Consider the following 20,370-nt stretch of genomic DNA (forward strand, 5'->3'; position numbering starts at 1 on the left):
ATCCACATGCAAAAGACTGGAGTTGGCCCCTTACCTTACACCATATACAAATACTAACTCAAAATAGATCAAAGACCTGCACGTAAAATCTAAAACTACTAACACAAAATGGGGCTGGGCGTGGTGGTTCTGCTTGTAATCCCAGCACTTTGGGAGGCCGAGGTGGGTGGATCACCTGAGGTCAGGAATTCGATACCATTCTGGCCAATATGGTGAAACCCTGTCTTGACTAAAAATACAGTAATTAGCCAGGCGTGGTAGCGGGTGCCTGTAATCCTAGCTACTCAGGAGGCTGAGGCAGAGGAATCACCTGAACCCGGGAGGTGGAGGTTGCAGTGAGCTGAGACTGTGCTGTTGTACTCCAGGCTATGTGACAAAAGTGAAACTCAGCCTCAAAAATAAATAAATAAATAAATTTTAAAAATTAAAATGCTTAGAAGAAAACACAGGGCAAAAGTGTCACTATGTTGGATTTGGGAATTCAGTTCTTGAATATGACACCAAAGGCACAGGCACAATGGGAAAAATTATTAATAGCAAATTTGATGGACTTCATGAAAATTTAAAAGTTTTATGCAGCAAAAGATACCATTAATAAAGGCAGCTACAGAATGGAGCAATATATTTGTAAATCATATATATGATAAGGGGTTCACATCCAGAATATATAGAGAACTCCTAAAATTCAACAACAAAAAAACCCAACCTATTTTACCTATTTACCAAAAATAGGTAAAAGACTTAAATAGACATTTCTCCAAAGAAGATACACAAATGGCCAATAAACACACACAAAAATGCTCAGTCATTAGGGAAATACAAATCAAAACCATCTGAGATACTACCTCACACCCATTAAGATGACTATTATCTTTTTTATTTTCTTTTTGTTTTGAGACAGAGTTTTGCTCTTGGTGCCCAGGCTGGAGTGCAGTGGTGCGATATTGGCTCACTGCAACCTCCACCTCCTGGGCTCAAGCGATTCTCCTGCCTCAGACTTCTGAGTAGCTGGGATTACAGGCACACACCACCACACTTGGCTAATTTTTTTGTATTTTTAGTAAGAGATGGGGTTACACCATGTTGGTCAGGCTGGTCTCGAACTCCTGACCTTAGGTGATTCACCCTCCTCAGCCTCCCAAAGTGCTGGGATTATAGGTATGAGCCACTACGCCTGGCCGAGATGGCTATTATCTAAACAAAAGAAAATGACAAATGTTTGTGAAAATGTGAACAAACTGGAACCCTGTGCACTGTGGGTGGAAATGTAAAATGGTGCAATTGCAATGGGAGGAGTTTGATGATTCCCCAAAAAATTAAAAATAGAATTACTGTATCATCCAACCAATACACTTCTTGACATATACCCAAAAGAACTGAAAGCATGTTTCGAAGAAGTATGTGTACACCTACATTCATAGCAGCATTATTCTAAAACATGGGAGCAACCCAAGTGTCCACTAATGGATGCTTCAATAAGCAAAATGTGGTATATCCATACGAAGGACTATTATTCAGCCTTAAAAGGAAGAAAATTCTAACACATGCTATAACACTAATGTACCTTGAAACATTGTTCTGAGTGAAATAAGCCAGTCACAAAAGGGCAAATACTACATGATTTCAGTTATATGAGGTACTTACAATATTCATATTCATGGCAACAGAAAGTAGAATGGTGGTTGCCAGGGCACAGGGAAGGGCAGGATGTGGAATTATTGTTTGATGGGCATAGAGTGTCAATTCTGCAAGACAAAAAAGCTCTTGAGGTAAATGCTGGTGATGATTTTCCTTCAAAAATTGTTAATCCAGGAGGGGATCTAAGATGGGCAAATAGGAACAGCTCTGGAGTGCAGTTCCCAGTGAGAACAATGCAGAGGCTGAGTGATCACCGCCATTTCCAAATGAGTTATTACTGCCCACAGACGAGATTCCTGGGCTGAAAAGCGCCACGAGTTTCCAGCATGGCTGTTTCAGCCAGCACAGCATGTCTCCACACAAAAACTCACAGAAATCTGGGCGGCCGTTTCAACTGCTGTCTGCAATGCCTGGGAGACAGCTGCCCATTCAACTGAATAAAAGGGGACTGAAACAGGGAGCCAGGTGATCTGGCTCAGCAGGTCCCAACCCCACAAAGACCAGCAATCTGAAATGCTCTGGATTGAGAGTTTTGCAGCAAGCGCAGCTGGACCCGGAATGGTCCAGCTCTGTGGGGGGAAGGGCGTCCAACATCACTGAGGCAGTCTACCACTACCAAGGCAGTCCATCATTACCAAGGCAGTCTGCCATTACTGAGGCAGTCCGCTGTTACAGAGGCAGTCCACCATTACTGGGGTGGACCACCATTACCGAGGCAGTTCTAACTATACCTCTGTAAACAAAACCATAAGGAAGTTCACACAGCAGCTGGGCAGAGCCCACAGCAGCTCAGCAATGCCTCTGCTGGTAGACTGTGACTAGGCTACCTCCTTGCTGGGCAAGGCATCTATGAAAAAAGGCAGTAGCACATTAGGAACTTATAAATAAAGCCCCACCTTACCAGGACAGGGCACAGGGGAAAAAGGCGGTTATGATTTCCGCTGCAGCAGACTTAAATGTACCTGCCCAGCAGATCTGAATGGAACAACGGAGCTCACAACACAGCACTTGAGCTCCTATAAGGGACAGACTGTCTCCTCAAATAGCTCCCCAACCCCTATATATCCAAAGAGGCACCTCATAAAGGAGAGCTCAGGCTGCAACTGGTGAGTATCCTTCTGGGACGAAGATAACAGAAGAAGAAAGTGGCAGCAACGCTTACTGTTCTGCAGCCACCACAGGTGATCCCCAGGCAAGCAGGGTCTGGAGTGGACCTCCAGCAGTCCTACAGCAGAGGGACCTGACTGTTAGAAGGAAAACTAAAAAAAAGAAAGAACTTCAACATCAACAAAAAGGACATCCAATCGCAGACCCCATACGAAAGTCACCAACTACAAAGACCACAGGTAGATAAATCCACAAAGATGGGAAGAAACCAGTGCAAAAAGGATGAAAACACCCCAAACCAGAACACCTCTCCTCCTCCAAGGGATCACAACTCCTCACCAGCAAGGGAACAAAGCTCAATGGAGAATGAGTCTGATGAATTGACAGAAATGGGCTTCAGAAGGTGGGTAATAACAAACTTCTCTGAGCTAAAAGAACATGTTCTCACCCAATGCAAAGAAACTAAGAACCTTGAAAAAAGGTTTGATGAAATGCTAACGAGATTAAACAGCTTAGAGAATATAAATGACTTGATGGAGCTGAAAAACACAACACGAGAACTTTGAGAAGCATACACAAGTTTCAATAGCTGAATCAACCAAGCAGAAGAAAGGATATCAGAGATAGAAGATCAACTCAATGAAATAAAATGAGAAGGCAAGATTAGAGAAAAAAGAGTGAAAAGAAATAAACAAAGTCTCCAAGAAATATGGGATTATGTGAAAAGACATAATCTACATTTGATAGGTGTACCTGAATGTGACAGAGAGAATGAATCCAAGCTGGAAAACGCTCTTCAGGATATTATTCAGGAGAACTTCCCCAACCTAGGAAGGCAGGCAAACATTCAAGTCTAAGAAATACAGAGAACACCACAAAGATATTCCTCAAGAAGAGCAATCCCAAGGCACATAATCGTCAGATTTACCAGGGTTAAAATGAAGGAAAAAATACTAAGGGCAGCCAGAAAGAAAGGTCGGGTTACCCACAAAGGGAAGCCCAACAGATTCACAGCAGATCTCTTGGCAGAAACTCTACAAGCCAGAAGAGACTGGGGGCCAATGTTCAACATCGTTAAAGAAAAGAACTTTCAATCTAGAATTTCATATTCAGCCAAACTAAGCTTTATAAGCAAAGAAGAAATAAAATCCTTTATGAACAAGCAGTTGCTGAGAGATTTTGTCACCACCAGACCTGCCTTACAAGAGCTCCCGAAAGAAGCACTAAACATAGAAAGGAACAACCAGTACCAGCCACTCCAAAAACGTACCAAATGGTAAAGAGCATCAACACAATGAAGAAACTGTGTCAACTAATGGGCAAAACAACTAGCTAGCATCAAAATGGCAGGACCAAATTCACATATAACAATATTAACCTTAAACGTAAACAGGCTAAATGCCCCAATCAAAAGACACAGACTGGCAAATTGGATAAAAAGTCAAGACCCATTGGTGTGCTGTATCCAGGAAACCCATCTCATGTGCAAGGACACACATAGGCTCAAAATTAAGGGATGGAGAAAGATTTATCAAGCACATGGAGAGAAAAAAAAAAAGCAGGAGGTGCAATCCTAGTCTCTGATAAAATAGACTTTAAACCAACAAAGATAAAAACAGACAAAGAATGGCATTACATAATGGTAAAAGGATCAATGCAACAAGAAGAGCTAGCGATCCTAAATATATACGCACCCAAATACAGGAGCACCCAGATATATAAAGCAAGTTCTTAACGACCTACAAAAAGACTTAGACCTCCCACACAATAATAGTGGGAGACTTTAACACTCTACTGTCAATATTAGACAGATCAACGAGACAGAAAATCAACAAGATATCCAGGACTTGAACTCAGATCTGGATCAAGCAAACCTAATAGACATCTACAGAACTCTCCACCCTAAATCCACAGAATATACATTCTTCTCAGCACCACAGCACACCTACCCTAAAACTGACCATATAATTGGAAGTAAATCAATCCTCAGCAAATGCAAAAGAACAGAAATCATAACAAACAGTCTCTCAGACCACAGTGCAACCAAATTAGAACTCAGGATTAAGAAACTAACTCAGAACCACACAACCTCATGGAAACTGAACAACTGGCTCTTGAATGTTGACTGGATAAACAATGAAATGAAAGTAGAAATAAAGATGTTCTTTGAAACCAATGAAAACAAAGACACAAAATACCAGAATCTCTGGGACACATTTAAAGCAGTGTCTAGAGGGAAATTTATAGCAACAAATGCATATGTAAGAAGCAAGGAAGGATCTAAAATTGATACCCTATCATCAAAACTGAAAGAGCTAGAGGAGCAAGATCAAAAAAAGTCAAAAGCTATCAGAAGACAAGAAATAACTAAGATCAGAGCGGAACTGAAGGAGATAGAGACACAAAAAACCCTTCAAAAAATCAATAAATCCAGGATCTGGTTTTTTGAAAAGATCAGCAAAATAGACAGACCACTAGCCAGATTAATAAAAAAGAAAAGAGAGAAGAATCAAATAGATGCAATAAAAAACGATAAAGGGGATATCACCACTGATTCCACAGAAATGCAAACTATGATTAGAGATTACTACAAACAACTCTATGAATGTAAACCAGTATACCTGGAAGAAATGGATAAATTCCTGGACACTTGCACCCTCCCAAGCCTAAACCAGGAAGAAGTTGAAACTCTTAATAGACCAATAACAAGGGCTGAAGTTGAGGCAGCAATTAATAGCCTCCAACCAAAAAAAAAGTCCAGGTCCAGATGGGTTAACAGCCGAATTCTACCAGACATACAAAGAGGAGCTGGTACCACTTCTTCTCAAACTATTCCAAACAATCCAAAAAGAGGGAATCCTTCCCAAATCATTTTATGAGACCAACATCATTCTCATACCAAAACCTGGCAGAGACTCAACAAGAAAAGAAAACTTCAGGCCAATATCCATGATGAACACAGATGCAAAATTATTCAATAAAATACAGGCAAACCAATTGCAACAGCATATCAAAAAGCTGATCCATCACGATCAAGTAGGTTTCATCCAGGAGATGCAATGCTGGTTCAACATACGCAAGTCTATAAACATAATCCACCACATAAACAAAACCAAAGACAAAACCACATGATTATCTCAATAGATGCAGAGAAGGCCTTCGACAAAATTCAACAGCCCTTTATGCTAAAAACTCTCAATAAACTAGGTATTGATGGAACTTATCTCAAAATAATAAAAACTATTTACGACAAACCCACAGCCAATGTCATACTGAATGCACAAAAACTGGAAGTATTCCCTTTAAAATCTGGCAATAGACAAGTGTATTCTCTCTCACCACTCCTACTCAGTACAGTATTGGAAGTTCTAGCCAGAGCAATTAGGCAAGAAAAAGAAAGAAAGGTTATTCCACTAGGAAAGGAGGAAGTCAAATTGTCTCTATTTCATGGATGACATGATTGTATATTTAGAAGATCCCATCGTCTCAGCCCAAATCTCCTTAAACTGATAAGCAACTTCAGCAAGGTCTCAGGATACAAAATCTACGTGCAGAAATCAGAAGCATTCCTATACATCAACAACAGACTTACAGAGAGCCAAATCAAGAACGAACTGCCATTCACAATTGCTACAAAGAGAATAAAATACCTAGGAATACAACTAACAAAGGATATAAAGGACCTCTTCAAGAAGAACTACAAAACACTGCTCAACAAAATAAGAGAGGACACAAACAGATGGAAGAACATTCCACGCTCATGGTTAGGAAGAATCAATATTGTGAAAATGGCCATGCTGCCCAAAGTAATTTATAGATTCAGCTCTATCCCCATCAAGCTATCTATGACCCTCTTCACAGAACTGGAAAAAATCACCTTAAACTTCATATGGAACCAAAAGAGAGCCCGCATAGCCAAGACAATTCTAAGCAAAAAGAACAAAACTGGAGGCATCATGCTACCTGACTTCAAACTATACTACAAGGCTACAGTAATCAAAACAGCATGGTACTGGTACCAAAACAGAGATACGCACCAATGGAACAGAATAGAGGCTTTGGAGGCAACACCACACATCTACAACAATCTGATCTTTGACAAACCTGACAAAAACAAACAATGGGGAAAGGATTCCCTGTTTAATAAATGGTGTTGAGAAAACTGGCTAGCCATGTTGAGAAAGCAGAAACTGGACCCCTTCACCTACACCTTACACTGAAATTAACTCCAGATGGATTAAAGACTTAAACATAAGACCTAACACCATAAAAACCCTAGAAGAAAGCCTAGGCAAAACCATTCAGGACAAAGGCATAGGCAAGGACTTCATGACTAAAACACCAAAAGCATTGGCAACAAAATCCAAAATAGACAAATGGGATCTAATTAAACTCCAGAGCTTCTATACAGCAAAAGAAACAATCATTAGAGTGAACCAGCAACCAACAGAATGGGAAAAAATTTTTGCAATCTACCCATCTGACAAAGGGTTAATATCCAGAATCTACAAAGAACTAAAACAGATTTACAAGAAACAAACAAACAAACCCATTCAAAACTGGGCGAAGGACATGAACAGACACTTTTCAAAAGAAGACATATATGAGGCCAACAAACATATGAAAAAATGTTCATCATCATTGGTTATTAGAGAAACGCAAATCAAAACCACATTAAGACACCATCTCAGAAGGGTGATCATTAAAAAATCTGGAGACAACAGATGCTGGAGAGGATGTGGAGAAACAGGAACACTTTTACATTGTTGGTGGGAGTGTAAATTAGTTCAACCAAAGATAGTGTGGCAATTCCTCAAGGACCTAGAAACAGAAATTCCATTTGACCCAGCAAACCCATTACTGGGTATATATCCAAAGGATTATAAATCATTCTATTATAAAGACATATGCACATGTATGTTCATTGCAGCACTGTTTACAATAGCAAAGACCTGGAACCAACCCAAATGCCCACTGACGATAGACTGGACAAGGAAAATGTGGCACGTATATACCATGGAATACTCTGCATCCATAAAAAATGTTGAGTTCATGTCCTTTGTAGGGACATGGATGAATCTGGAAACCATCATTCCCAGCAAACTTACACAAGAACAGAAAATCAAACACCGCATGTTCTCACTCATAGGTGGGTGTTGAACAATGAGAACTCATGGACACAGGGAGGGGAACATTACACACTGGTCTGTTGGCGGGGAACAGGGGAGGGACAGTGGGGGCGTAGGAAGGTTGGGGAGGGATAACATGGGGAGAGAAATGCCAGATACAAGGTGACAGGGGGACAGAGGCAGCAAACCACATTGCTATGTATGTACCTATGCAACAATCCTGCACATTCTGCACATGTACCCCAGAACCTAAAGTGCAATTATGTGTGTGTGTGTGTGTGTGTGTGTGTGTGTGTGTGTGTGTGTGTGTATATATAAATTTTAAAAGGAAAAAAAAATCACCGGGACATGGCAAATCTCTGAATAGTATAGCAGGCTATACAGTGACAAAGTGGACTTCCCTCCACCCTAATGTCCTCTCCCTCCAAGGCACCTACTGTTCCCAGTCTCTTTGTGCGCTTACAGATTTCAATACACATATCAGCCCCCACACCTTGCCCTCAACTCATTGGAGAAACACCTGTCCTATGCATTCTTTGTTCCATTAACAATAAATGTTGAAGCCGGGCGCGGTGGCTCAAGCCTGTAATCCCAGCACTTCGGGAGGCCGAGGCGGGTGGATCACGAGGTCAAGAGATCGAGACCATCCTGGTCAACATGGTGAAACCCCGTCTCTACTAAAAATACAAAAAATTAGCTGGGCATGGTGGCACGTGCCTGTAATCCCAGCTACTCAGGAGGCTGAGGCAGGAGAATTGCCTGAACCCAGGAGGCGGAGGTTGCGGTGAGCCGAGATCGCGCCATTGCACTCCAGCCTGGGTAACAAGAGTGAAACTCCGTCTCAAAAAAAAAAATAAATAAATAAATAAATAAATAAATCTTGAGAACTTCCCCAGAAAAAAAATTGTTAATCCAAAGTTTTTATGATTCAATATAAATAAATAAATTGCCTTTTTGTTACTTGTATATATCAAACACCTCTCCTTTTCTCTCTCTCTTACATTTTTTGTTTGTTTTTTGAGATGGAATTTTGCTCTGTCACCCAGGCTGGAGTGTAGTGGCAAGATCTCAGCTCACTGCAACCTCTAACTCCTGGGTTCAAGCAATTCTCCTGCCTCAGTCTCCTAGGTAGTTGGGATTTCAGGCATGTGCCACCACACCAAACTAATTTTTGTATTTTTAGTAGAGATGGGTTTTTTCCATGTTGGCCAGGCTGGTCTTGAACTCCTGACCTCAGGTGGTCCACCTGCCTCAGTCTCCAAAAGTACTGGGATTGCAGGAGTGAGCCACTGTGCCTGGCCTCTTCATTAGGTTTAAAAGCATGTTTTAAGGATTTTTTTTGGCAAAGCTTTTAATTATTTTAATTAACAAGTGACAAATTATATATATTTATGGTATAGGTGATGCTTAAATATATGTGTACACTGTGGAATGATGAAATCAAGCTAATTAACTTGTCTATTACCTTACAGACATCATTTTTGTGATGAGAACATTTAAAATCTACTCTTTTAGCCCATTTCAAGTGCACTATACATTATTACTCATTATAGTCACTATGTTGAACAATAGGTCTCCAGAATTTATCCTTCTTAACTGAAACTTCGTACTTTTTAACCAATATCTCCCAATCTCCCACATCCTAGCTTCCAATAATCACCATTATACTCTTATGAAGCTTTTATTTTTGCATTCAATAATAGAAAAAATAGGATCTTGACTAGCAATATATAGCAAATCAGACCTAGATTTGATTTGCTGTGTTGGAATTCTTATGTCCTCCCTACCACAAGTTTTCTATTATATGAAGAATTCTAGACAGACTATGGATTCACAGGCACACAGTTTCTTGAGTGCTTCAACTATTAAAGGAAGACTTTGGAGACCTTATCCCATTATAGGGAGACAGAGAAGGACTTTGGCTCCAGGTTGCAGCCTGAGCATGTGTTTCTTCCTTTCCCTCCCTCCCCAAATACTATTTAAATGACAGCGAAGGAGTATAAAAAAGAAAAATCTATTTCAAGGGGAAGAGGCAGGCCAGAGAGTTTTTGACAAATTTCTGGAAGCATTGATGGACCAGTTAAAACTATGGAGAGGAAGGCAAAACCCAAAATGTGTAACGTGGAGATTGCTGTTGAGGTGAGACCAGATTTTCCAAGATACAAAGAAGAAGGCACGTGGTGGGCAGAAGGCATGGTGACTGGAAGACGGTCTACAGAGCAGGAGGCCACTCATCCTGTCCTGGGCTCCAGGCTGCCACTGTGGTGCGTGGGTGCAGAGCAAGCAACTGCATTCTCGGGCTTCACTTCTAGGAAGAACTGGGAGGATGTCTGCTAAAGACTAGGGAGGACCAGAGCCCATCAGCCCTCTCCAGTCTGTCCTTAGCAAAGCAGAGAGGTTCAGGCATCACTCTCTTTTCTAAGCAGGGAATTCCTGGGCAGTCCTCCCAGGGAGGAGAAAAACCTGTTGGCAAAATGGGTTTCCATACTAATTAAGCAGTTCTATCCCTCATTCTGTAGTGTGATGGACAGCCAAGGATCTAGAGCATTTGAGAAAATCAACAGCACAACAGAAAAACCCAAAATGAACAAAGAAACAGCCGACCAGGGAGAAAATAGAGATCATCTAGGGAACAGAAGAGAACTTCAAAAAATCTAATTCATATCCTTAGATATTGCATCTGTGAGGTGAAAATAGGCTATTAAGAAAATGAAACTGTTAAGGAACAAAAACACTTTCTTAAATATAAAAAGTATGCGTGCCTAAAACTTAAAAAATTATATAAAAGCTAAAGAAAAAGTTAAGATTTCCAAAAACATACATCAAAATGATAGAGAAATACAAAACTGAAAATGGAGGATCAATCTGGGAGGAGGGGACCAAGAGTTGCTTGACTAATAGAAACTCCAGATGAAGAAAAAAAGATAAAGAAAGAAAGAAATACTCAAAAAAGAGATAGAAGAAAATTTCACAGAGCTGATTCAGGTATTCAGCATAACGGGACCTTTGAAAGCCAGAATAACTAAATGCCTACATGTGTGAAGACATGGGTGCTTGAGTTTGTATTCTCTATACACTTCTATTTTCATTTGCTTGAAATAGAAGATATATTTTTGTGAAACTTCCAAGCACCAAAAAAACAAAGAGCAGAGAGAAAACAATGGTTCATCTATAATTGAATGAAAATCATAGGACAATGTTGAGCCTCATGTTAGGCAGACTTTTTTCAGACATGTAAAGACACAGAATGGTGATTGATATGGTTTCAAAGTGTCCCCCAAAGTTCATGTGTTGGAAACTGAATTCCCAGTGCAACAGTCCTGAGAGGTGTGACCTTTAAAATGGATTAGATTATAAGAATTTCGTCCTCACAAATGGATTAAAACTTTTATAGAGGGAGTGGGTTCATGATTTTGAGAGTAGATTTGCTTTAAGAGTTCAGCCCTCTCTCACTCTCTTGAGCTCTCTTACCCTCTTACCTCCCACCAAGGGATGATGCAGCAAGAAGGCCCTGACAAGATACCAGCCCCTTGATCTCGGACTTTCCGGTTTCCAGAACTCTAAGAAATAAATCTCTGTTCTTTATCAATTACCCCATCTATGGTATTCTGTTACAAAAACACAAAACAGACTAAGACAGTAATCCTCCCACATGCTCTTATGTAAAAGTTACTTGAAGATATACTCTAGCAAAATGAAAAAAGAATCTGAGAGGGAGGGAGACATGGGGTCTAGGAGGCAATGGGCAGTCTCAGAGTGCAATGAAAGGATGTCTGATGTAGACAGCTGTACAGCAGGCATTGAGAGCATTCAGGGAAGATGTGGGTAGGAACTCAAGGGGCTCTGAAAAATACTTCAAGAAGAAATGGGCCAGTAACAAGAGAATAGATATGGCTGCAGCCATAAAAAATAACAAGATTATATCCTTTGCAGGGACATGGATGGAGCTGGAGGCCATTATCCTTAGCAAACTGAGGCAGGAACAGAAAACCAAATACTGCATATTCTCACTTAGAAGTGGGAGCTAAATGATGAGAACACATGGGCACATGGAAGGGAATAACAGACACTGGGGCCTTTTAGAGGGAGGAGGGTGAGAGGAGGAGAGGACCAGGAAAAACAACTAGCAGGTACTAGGCTTAATACCTGGGTGATGAAATAATCTACAACAAACCTCCGTGACACAAGTTTACCTACATAACAAACATGCACTTGTACCCCTGAACTTAAAGTATAAAACGTATTTTAGATATAAACTATGTATATGCAAATAATAGTACAAAATGGGATTTTAAAGTAATATCTACATGGCCTCAGTTTGGAAAGAGTACAATAATTTTGCCCTCGCTCTGCGCTAACATAGCCTTTGCCACAGTCATGCTTGATATATCCATGTTGCTGACAAGAACCTTGATATGGTTTGGCCCTGTGTCCCACCCAAATCTGATCTCCAATTGTAATCCCCAGGTGTCCAGGGTGGGACCTGGTGGGAGGTGATTGGATCATGAGGGCAGTTCCCCCATGCTGTTCCCATGATGGTGAAAGAGTTCTCATGAGAACTGATGGCTTTGAAAGTGTCTGGCAGCCCCGTGCGCTCTTTTCTCTATCTCGCCTGCTACCATGGAAGATGTGTCTTTGCTTCTCCTTTGCCCTCCCCCACGGCTGTAAGTGTTCTGAGGCCTCTCCAGCCAGTTGGAGCTGGGAGTCAGTTAAATCTCCTTTCTTTATAAATTACTCAGTCTCAGAATACTGCTATTCTTTATAGCAGTGAGAAAACAGACTAAGATAAGCCTCAACATCAGCAGTGGCAAGTGTATGTAGGCGTGTACCAAACTTTACATCTATTTGTTTGGAACAAACTAAAGATGCAGTAAAAATACTTTAAAAAATAGATACAGCAATGACACCAAAGCAAATGTTTGGAAGAAGAAAGAGAATTAGAAATGTGGAGAAAAGCAAATATCTATTCAAAGAAGTCACTGTCTAAATATGAAGGAAACCAAAATGTCACACAGTTTTAAATAGTTGATGAATGACAGAAACCTTGATGCCTGTCACATTTTCCTTTGCGTGAGCAAAGAAGTGACCCAGGGCTACCTTTCCTTCTCTTTGAGTTTAATCCTACTTTGCGGAGCAGCAGTGAACAATCTCCATGTAATCTCAACAGTGTCAAAGCTGCTGGTTTCTCCATGTTTTAGAATCAACACAGAGACCAAGTATGAAAACTGAATGATGATTAAAGAGCAAGATGTAAGTAGAACCTCAATAATGATTAAAGAATGATATGTCCATGTTCACCACGTCAAGTAGCATGTGAAAGGTAGGAAGATGAAACTTGTCAGGAGAGGAAGGAGGAGTATAGAGTGAATTTCCTCATTTCACAAAGTGGGAGTCTGAAGTGGACAACACAAGTAGATGGTTCCACAAACTCTTCACCATTGTAAAGGGGATCAAAATAAGAATTAAATAGGGCTGGGCATGGTGGCTCATGCCTGTAATCTCAGCACTTTGGGAGGCCAAGGCAAGCGGATAACTTGAGATCAGAAGTATGAGACCAGTATGGCCAACATGGTGAAACTGTGTCTCCACTAAAAATACAAAAAAAGTTAGCTGGGCATGGTGAGCACCTATATTCCCAGCTACTTGGGAGGCTGAGGCAGGAGAACTGCTTGAACCTGGGAGGCAGAGGCTGCAGTGAGTTGAGATTGCACCACTGCACTCCCGCCTGCGCAGCAGAGTGAGACTCCATTAAAAAAAAAAAAAAAAAAAGTACATATATTAAACAGGCAACTATCACATGCAGGAGGAACAGGAGCAGTGGAAGCAGAGTGAGCAATCCACTTGCTTCTATTTCCAAGCGGAGAACTGATGGAACCATCTGCAAGTGATCAATCAATAAAGAGTGCTAAAACATGGTATGGCAAGGTGTAGAGGCAACTTCCAGGAGACCTAAACACAGAGGCTGTTAAATGCCTTGGGAGACCTAAACACAGAGGCCGTTAAATGCTTTGGGAGACCTAAACACAGAGGCCGTTAAATGCTTTGGGAGACCTAAACACAGAGGCCGTTNGTTAAATGCTTTGGGAGACCTAAACACAGAGGCCGTTAAATGCTTTGGGAGGCAGTTAAATGCTTTGGGAGACCTAAACACAGAGGCCGTTAAATAAAATGCATTGTGCAGCAATATGCCACGGATGTTCTGAGAAATGATTTTGCATTGTTTTTTATGTTTTAGAGATGGAATCTCACTCTCACCCAAGCTGGAGTGCAGTGGTGTAATCGTAGCTCACTCTAACCTCAAATTCCTAGGCTCAAGCAATCCTCCTGCCTTAGCCTCCAGAGTAGCTGGGACTATAGGCATAAACTCCCATGCCTGGCTAATTTTTTAATTTTTTTTGTAGAGATGGGGTCTCACTATGTTGACCAGGTTGGTCTTGAACTCCTGGCCTCAAGCAATCCTCCTGTCTTGACCTCCCAAAGTGCTTACAGGTGTGAGCCATCACGCCTGGCCAAGAAATGTGGTTTTTAAAACCAACATAAACCCTGTAGGTATTCCTACTATCTTTCCTAAGCAACACAGCCCTTTTTGCAAACACAAATTTATGTTGACTCCTAATCTATAAAATAGATCAAAGAAGCTGCTTTGATGGAAGGAAGAGTAGGTGGCCTAGGAATCCCTTATCACGCAGACTTATTTGTGTTCACACACACACACGCACACACACATGCACATGCACACACATGCTCATCCCCATGTCACACGTGCACACACGTGCACACACATGCTTATCCCCATATTACACACGTGTGCACACACACATGCACACACACACACACTCATCTCCATGTCACACACGTTAGTACTTCTCAACACCCCCCCCACACTGCTCATCGCCGATGACACACAACACCCACCCAATGACACACACATACATGCATAAACACTATACCACCCAAACCCACACACATTACTCACCTACACATAATCCTACCACATACAGGCAAACTACATATCACACACACACACAGACACCATATACATACCCACCCCCACCCGACACAGACTTCTCTAGGTCTCCAGGGTTTCATAGAACATAGTTGAAAAATCAATGCCCTGGATGGAAGCATTGCATTTAATTTTACTAAGCTATTTTATTTCTTTTTCTTTAAAAAGGTAAAAACCCCACTTTTGCCAGCAACGATAACATATTTGGTAATTAATTTCTTCAGGAGTACTGGTTTGACTCTGGAATTTCTGCTAGTAGCTCTTACTTCTTGTTGGTTCTTTGAAGTTAAACAGTAACACCTTCTAATGATCCTAATGGATTACACATCGTATCATTAGAAACCCCACATAATTTCCTGAGTTCCATGTCACAAGGGAGAACATACTAATATGTCACTTGCACAAAGTCATGAAAAATGATATGAATTGAAAAAAACAGTCTCACCGGCCAGTGGGGCCCAAAGACAAAGATCTGGCTTCGTGCTATGTCCACGCGGTTCCAAGCCAGTGCCAAGCTCAGCTGATCTGGAGCAGATACATTTGTTCCTAGAAAGGCAAGAAACCAGAACGATTTTCACTCCACGCCCGGACCGCCAGTGTTTGGCGGGTGCTGGGCGGCGAGCACAGGCATCCCCTGGGCTGCTGGCCTGGAACTAAGCATTGCTGCCTTTACTTTCACCCTGAATGACCACTAAGGCCCCAAACTCAAATCGCTTCCCAGGAGGAAGGTGGAGGCAGCCTCTTCTCATGCCAGCTTCTCATGCATGGTCTCCTTGGGAGGGACAGAAAAGGAACCCAGTGGCTCAGGGACCCTCATCTCCATGAACGGTGGAACCCTGGGACTGCCAGGCCAGGCCAAGGGACACCAAGAAAAGCTTGTCCCCCGACCCCACAGACAGATGAGCCCAGTGCTGCACGGCAGCCAGCCTGACAGTGACCCCTCTCCTTTCTGTACTCTCTGTCCCCTCATGGCACCAGGCTAACCAAGAGGCAGGGAGGAAGTGTGAAACCCAGAGCCAGACCTCACTGCCCATCAATGCCAACTTGAAGCCTATCGTTAGAGCCAGGACGGGGAAACTGGACAGAGCACTGTGGAACGCAGTGACTGAAAATGAACCCATCTCGTGTTTACACTCTAGGAGCCGAAGCCCTCAGTGAACCAGTTACCAATAGAAACGGTTCTGACCTCAGCCCATGATGGTCCAGGAGCACCCACAGCCCTCTGCCCCACAGAAACCTGCAGCACGCCTTGTCATTCCGCCGCAGCTTCACTCTGAGACTGCCCAAGTGGCCTGACTCAGGGCCTAGCACCAGCAGACACGGTCCATGGAGGCTGGGAGGGGAAGGATTGCCGGCCAGGCCAACATCAAAGGCACAGGAGTCACCGTTTCCCAGAGCTCACCTTTCAGCAGGGCAGTTAAAATTGCCATCTCGATGTCCTGCTGGCCCTCAGAACCCATTCTGAATACAGTGACCTGAAAATGTGAAAAGACTGAGGTAAAGCCAAGTTGAAAACAAGAGGGAGACACGGGGTATTGTTACAAAATGACGAGAGACTGATGCATAATAAAACGATCCTGAGTGCTGAACAGTTTCAAACCAAGTGCTGGTGATTTCTTTCTTTCTTTCTTTTTCTTTTCTTTTTTTTTTTTTTTTTTTTTGATAGAGATTTGCTCTTGTTGCCCAGGCTGGAGTGCAATGGCGCAATCTTTGATCACCACAACCTCTGCCTCCTAGGTTCAAGCGATTCTCCTGCCTCAGCCTCCCGAGTAGCTGGGATTACAGGCACATGCCACCATGCCTGGCTAATTCTTCTGGTATATTTTAGTAGAGATGGCGTTTTGCCATGGTGGCCAGGCTGGTCTCAAACTCCTGATCTCAGGTCATCTGCCTGCCTCAGCCTCCCAAAGTGTTGGGATTATAGGCGTGAGCCACCGTGCCTGGCTGATTTCCCGAAGTTACAGTATTGCTCTGGGGTCCCTGCCTGTGTGCTGATTTTATTACTTTCCCCATCCATTCGAGAGGAGAGGAGCTATACTCCAAAATCTCAGTTGCCACAGGAGATGCAAAGTCATATCTAATCAGACAGGAGATATTTGTAGGAGATACGTGTGCTTAGAATTTTGAAGAGGCTGTCTTACGTGCACAAGAGTGCCTTTTCCTCATAAATACCACTGAAGAGGGAACGAGTAGGAAATTATTATCGCATTTGGAAAATAAAATAACATAACTTTGTAAGCACGTCTGACAAGGTGCTCTGTGGTCCTTTCCCCCAAAACTATCAATCTCAGTAATGTTGTGTGCCTTGGAGGATGTTGTGTGATGTCACGTCCCATTTGCTAATGTTCGAAAGCGCCACGGGCCCTCCCCTGCATGGGCGTGTTCAGCTTCTGCCTTGTGCACACAGCTGCCAATTTGGTATACATTTGTACTGCCTCTCAGAAAAGGCCAGACTAAAATATGAGTAACCCTGTCATGCACACATGGGCAGAATTAGAAAATGAAACATAATTCTCTCCACAGAGCTTGTTTGGAAATAAATTCAAGACACTTACGAGTTCTTTTTTCTTCATGCACTCCATTATAATTGCAAACAGCTGATGCGATTGTGCCTTATTGTAATTAAATGTTTTCTGAATGGTAACTAGAAGCTGCTCCCTGAGGGACTCATTTATTATCCTGTTCAAAGAAAATGCAAGAGAACAAAACAAGGCAAGTTAAATCTATATATGAATAAGTCAGACATCTCTCCGTCTTTGATTTGAGACTTTGCTGTGGGAGATATCCTGACACAGGAGACAAAAAGGGACCATCGTCAAACACCGGATTTATTCTCACTCGTCCTAAATTCCAGCTTCGTTGCAAACTTTCTAAGGGAAAATGGAGTTGGAAGCGAGGGAGAGAGCATTCCGTTGGGAACACCCTGCTCCTGAGAGTTCCCCTGGATGCTGACCTCAGAAAACGGGGAGAGGAGATCTAGCAAATCTTCCTGATTTAAACATGGAATGTCCAAGCAGACCACTTCAGATTTTCTCCTCGGCCCAACAAAGAGGCAGTCACGCACCCGCCCTTCCTCACGCGTCAGAAATCCTACCCGCCTTCTTCACAGTACTTGTGCGCAAAGGACAGGATGTCCGAGGCGCGTCCGCTGCCATCGCAAATCACCACGGGGACAGGAGGGTCTTCTCGCAGGTATTCCAAGACGATGGACGCCACGTTAGGGCCCCCCTCCACCACGAGGCCCACGAGGGGCACGCCCTGCCCCAGTCCTGCAACACAAACCACATTTGCCAGTAGCACCTGTGCCCTGAACCGACGGCCCGCTCGTTTAACTGCTGAAGTATGGGGAAGTGTAAAAACATTGCGACTGGGGGCATGCTACGTCTGGCTGGAAGGAATTCAGGCACGTGATAGCAATTTTCTTTTCTTTTTTTTTTTTTGTTTTCTGAAACAGGGTCTCACTCTGTCCCCCAAGCTGGAGTGCAGTGGCACGAACATGGCTCACTGCGGTGTCAACCTTCCCCAGCTCAGGCAATCCTCCCACCTCAGCCTCCTAAGTAGCTGGGACTACAGGTGCACGCCACCACACCCAGCTAATTTTTGTATTTTTGGTAGAGATGAAGTCTCGCCGTGTTGCCCAGGCTGGTCTCAAACACCTGGGCTCAAGTGATCCACCTGCCTTGGCCTCCCAAAATGCTAGAATTACAGGTGTGAGCCACTGCGCCTGGCCCGATTTTTATTCTTGCATTCTGTCACATATTGTGGCCTCACGGGGAAAATCAGAACCTCAAAATCGGGAACTTTCTGACCCAGACATGGTTAAATTCCTGAATAACCCACTCTCCTGATGTTGGGTCTACCTCAAGTTGAGCGCTGAGAAATACTGGACGATATTCCTTGCTGGAAAAACACCTCCCTGGCTGTCTTAGCCCATGGTCTGAAATTCCCACCCTGATGGCTGTCCCTGAAGAATGAGACAATGAAAGGGGATCTGGACCAGCCAGGGAAATTGCAGTTCAATTCCTGGCCTCTCCCTTATGGCATTGGGCCAATCACCAAATCACCAGAAGCCTTAGACAGACATCTGTAAAAGGTGAACAATTACAGTGCCTCCCTTACCTCCTGCAGGTGTAAAAATATCAGAACATGTGTTTGGCTATCAAATAATTTTGTAAATGTTAAGTAGCATACAAATGTGGTACGCTGTTCTTGTTGACATTTCTGTCTTCAATGACGGGAATAAACCACTGATCTTGGAGGCAGCCACATGGACCACTAGAAGCCCATCAGTTAATGACCTGTTCCCAGAGTCCTCTGTCTGTCTCTATCAGTTAATAGGACTCTTCAAGAACACATTGGGCACCAGCTAACTTTCAGTGGCAGAGCGTGCAGGGATGGCTCTGGGAGGCAGCAGGTGGTAGGAGGATTCCAGAAAGTTGGGATTCTGGAGTGGGAAGGAAATGGGAGTGGAGGCACATTTGCCTGCTTCCCAATTTTACGCCCAGCTGGCCGTGACGGATCACACTCTGAGCCTGTTTCACCAGCAGTCCATTAGTTTGTGATGGGAATTAGTTGATCTACATTAACTAAAGGCAAGTGGGAGAAGTGTTGTTGGTCTCAGATTTGAAGGGCTTTAGATAAAATCTGCTAGCATTGGTTATGAGAAGATTGGAGAATTTCAAATGAGCTATTTCAGGGTTTCTAATCTGCTTCCCTGATGCGTTTCTACAGTCAGGGACTCCTACATATGTTGAATGACTCTGCTGTGTCCTACCAGAGTAATTATGGTTAAGTTCCTTTCAGCAAACATGCAATGAGGATCTGCATTGTGCCACGCCCTGACCAAGAGACACTGGAAAATTGAACTAAGATATCCCAGACTCTGCCTTTGAGATTTCCAACCCAAGCAAGGCTTGGTATTTTCAATCTTCAGGAATATGGTGGCCAAATCACCTTCTTTTCTAGAAACTGTGTAGAACAGATTCTTCTTGGCTTAGGCTGGAGTCCTTGAAGCTCCGTGCTGTAGGAAGTGACAACTGAGCACCCCTTTGCTGTCCCTGCCCTGCTCAGAGCCCTAGGCAAAGGATGACAAAGGGAAGCCCACAAGTCACATGGCCAGGTGAAGTGGGCGTTATAAAAACGTGTAAGTCCAGAAAAATTAGAGATGTGAGAACAAAAAAAAAAAATCAGTCATCGACCAATTTATTCATCGAGACCTGATTCCTGGAAATCCACAGTTTTTCCTAGTAGGCCATCCCCATTCTACCCACTCTGCGGTATCACAGTCCCATACGTGGTGCTTCACAATGACCATTCGCCAGGGCTAGATGCTCATCCACAGAAATCTTGCCAGTAATGGGAAAAACAAACTAGGCTTTCAGACTGTTTAACAATTGCCTGATGTTAAGAATTACTGGAGTATTAACACGCTCTGAGATTATACCAGTTATTTTAATTCTTTTTTTTTTTTTTTTTTTTTTTTTTTTTTTT

At 42.8% G+C, this 20,370-nt stretch overlaps 1 protein-coding gene across 8 annotated transcripts in view; it reads right to left on the reverse strand.

Moving 5' to 3' along the window:
- TRPM1 (transient receptor potential cation channel subfamily M member 1) overlaps positions 1-20,370 on the reverse strand; it is a 139,620-nt gene that overhangs the window by 47,080 nt on the left and 72,170 nt on the right. For all 8 annotated transcript variants that reach the window (XM_037734787.1, XM_037734785.1, XM_037734784.1 and 5 more), the window contains exons 7-10: positions 17,975-18,149; positions 17,436-17,559; positions 16,283-16,355; positions 15,326-15,426 (exon numbers count right to left, since the gene is read on the reverse strand). In XM_037734787.1, coding sequence (XP_037590715.1) covers positions 15,326-15,426; positions 16,283-16,355; positions 17,436-17,559; positions 17,975-18,149 — 473 coding nt within the window. The remainder of the gene's footprint in view (positions 1-15,325; positions 15,427-16,282; positions 16,356-17,435; positions 17,560-17,974; positions 18,150-20,370) is intronic.

The sequence above is a fragment of the Cebus imitator genome, unplaced genomic scaffold, assembly GCF_001604975.1.
Source record: "Cebus imitator isolate Cc_AM_T3 unplaced genomic scaffold, Cebus_imitator-1.0 Scaffold662, whole genome shotgun sequence".
Lineage (NCBI taxonomy): Eukaryota > Metazoa > Chordata > Mammalia > Primates > Cebidae > Cebus > Cebus imitator.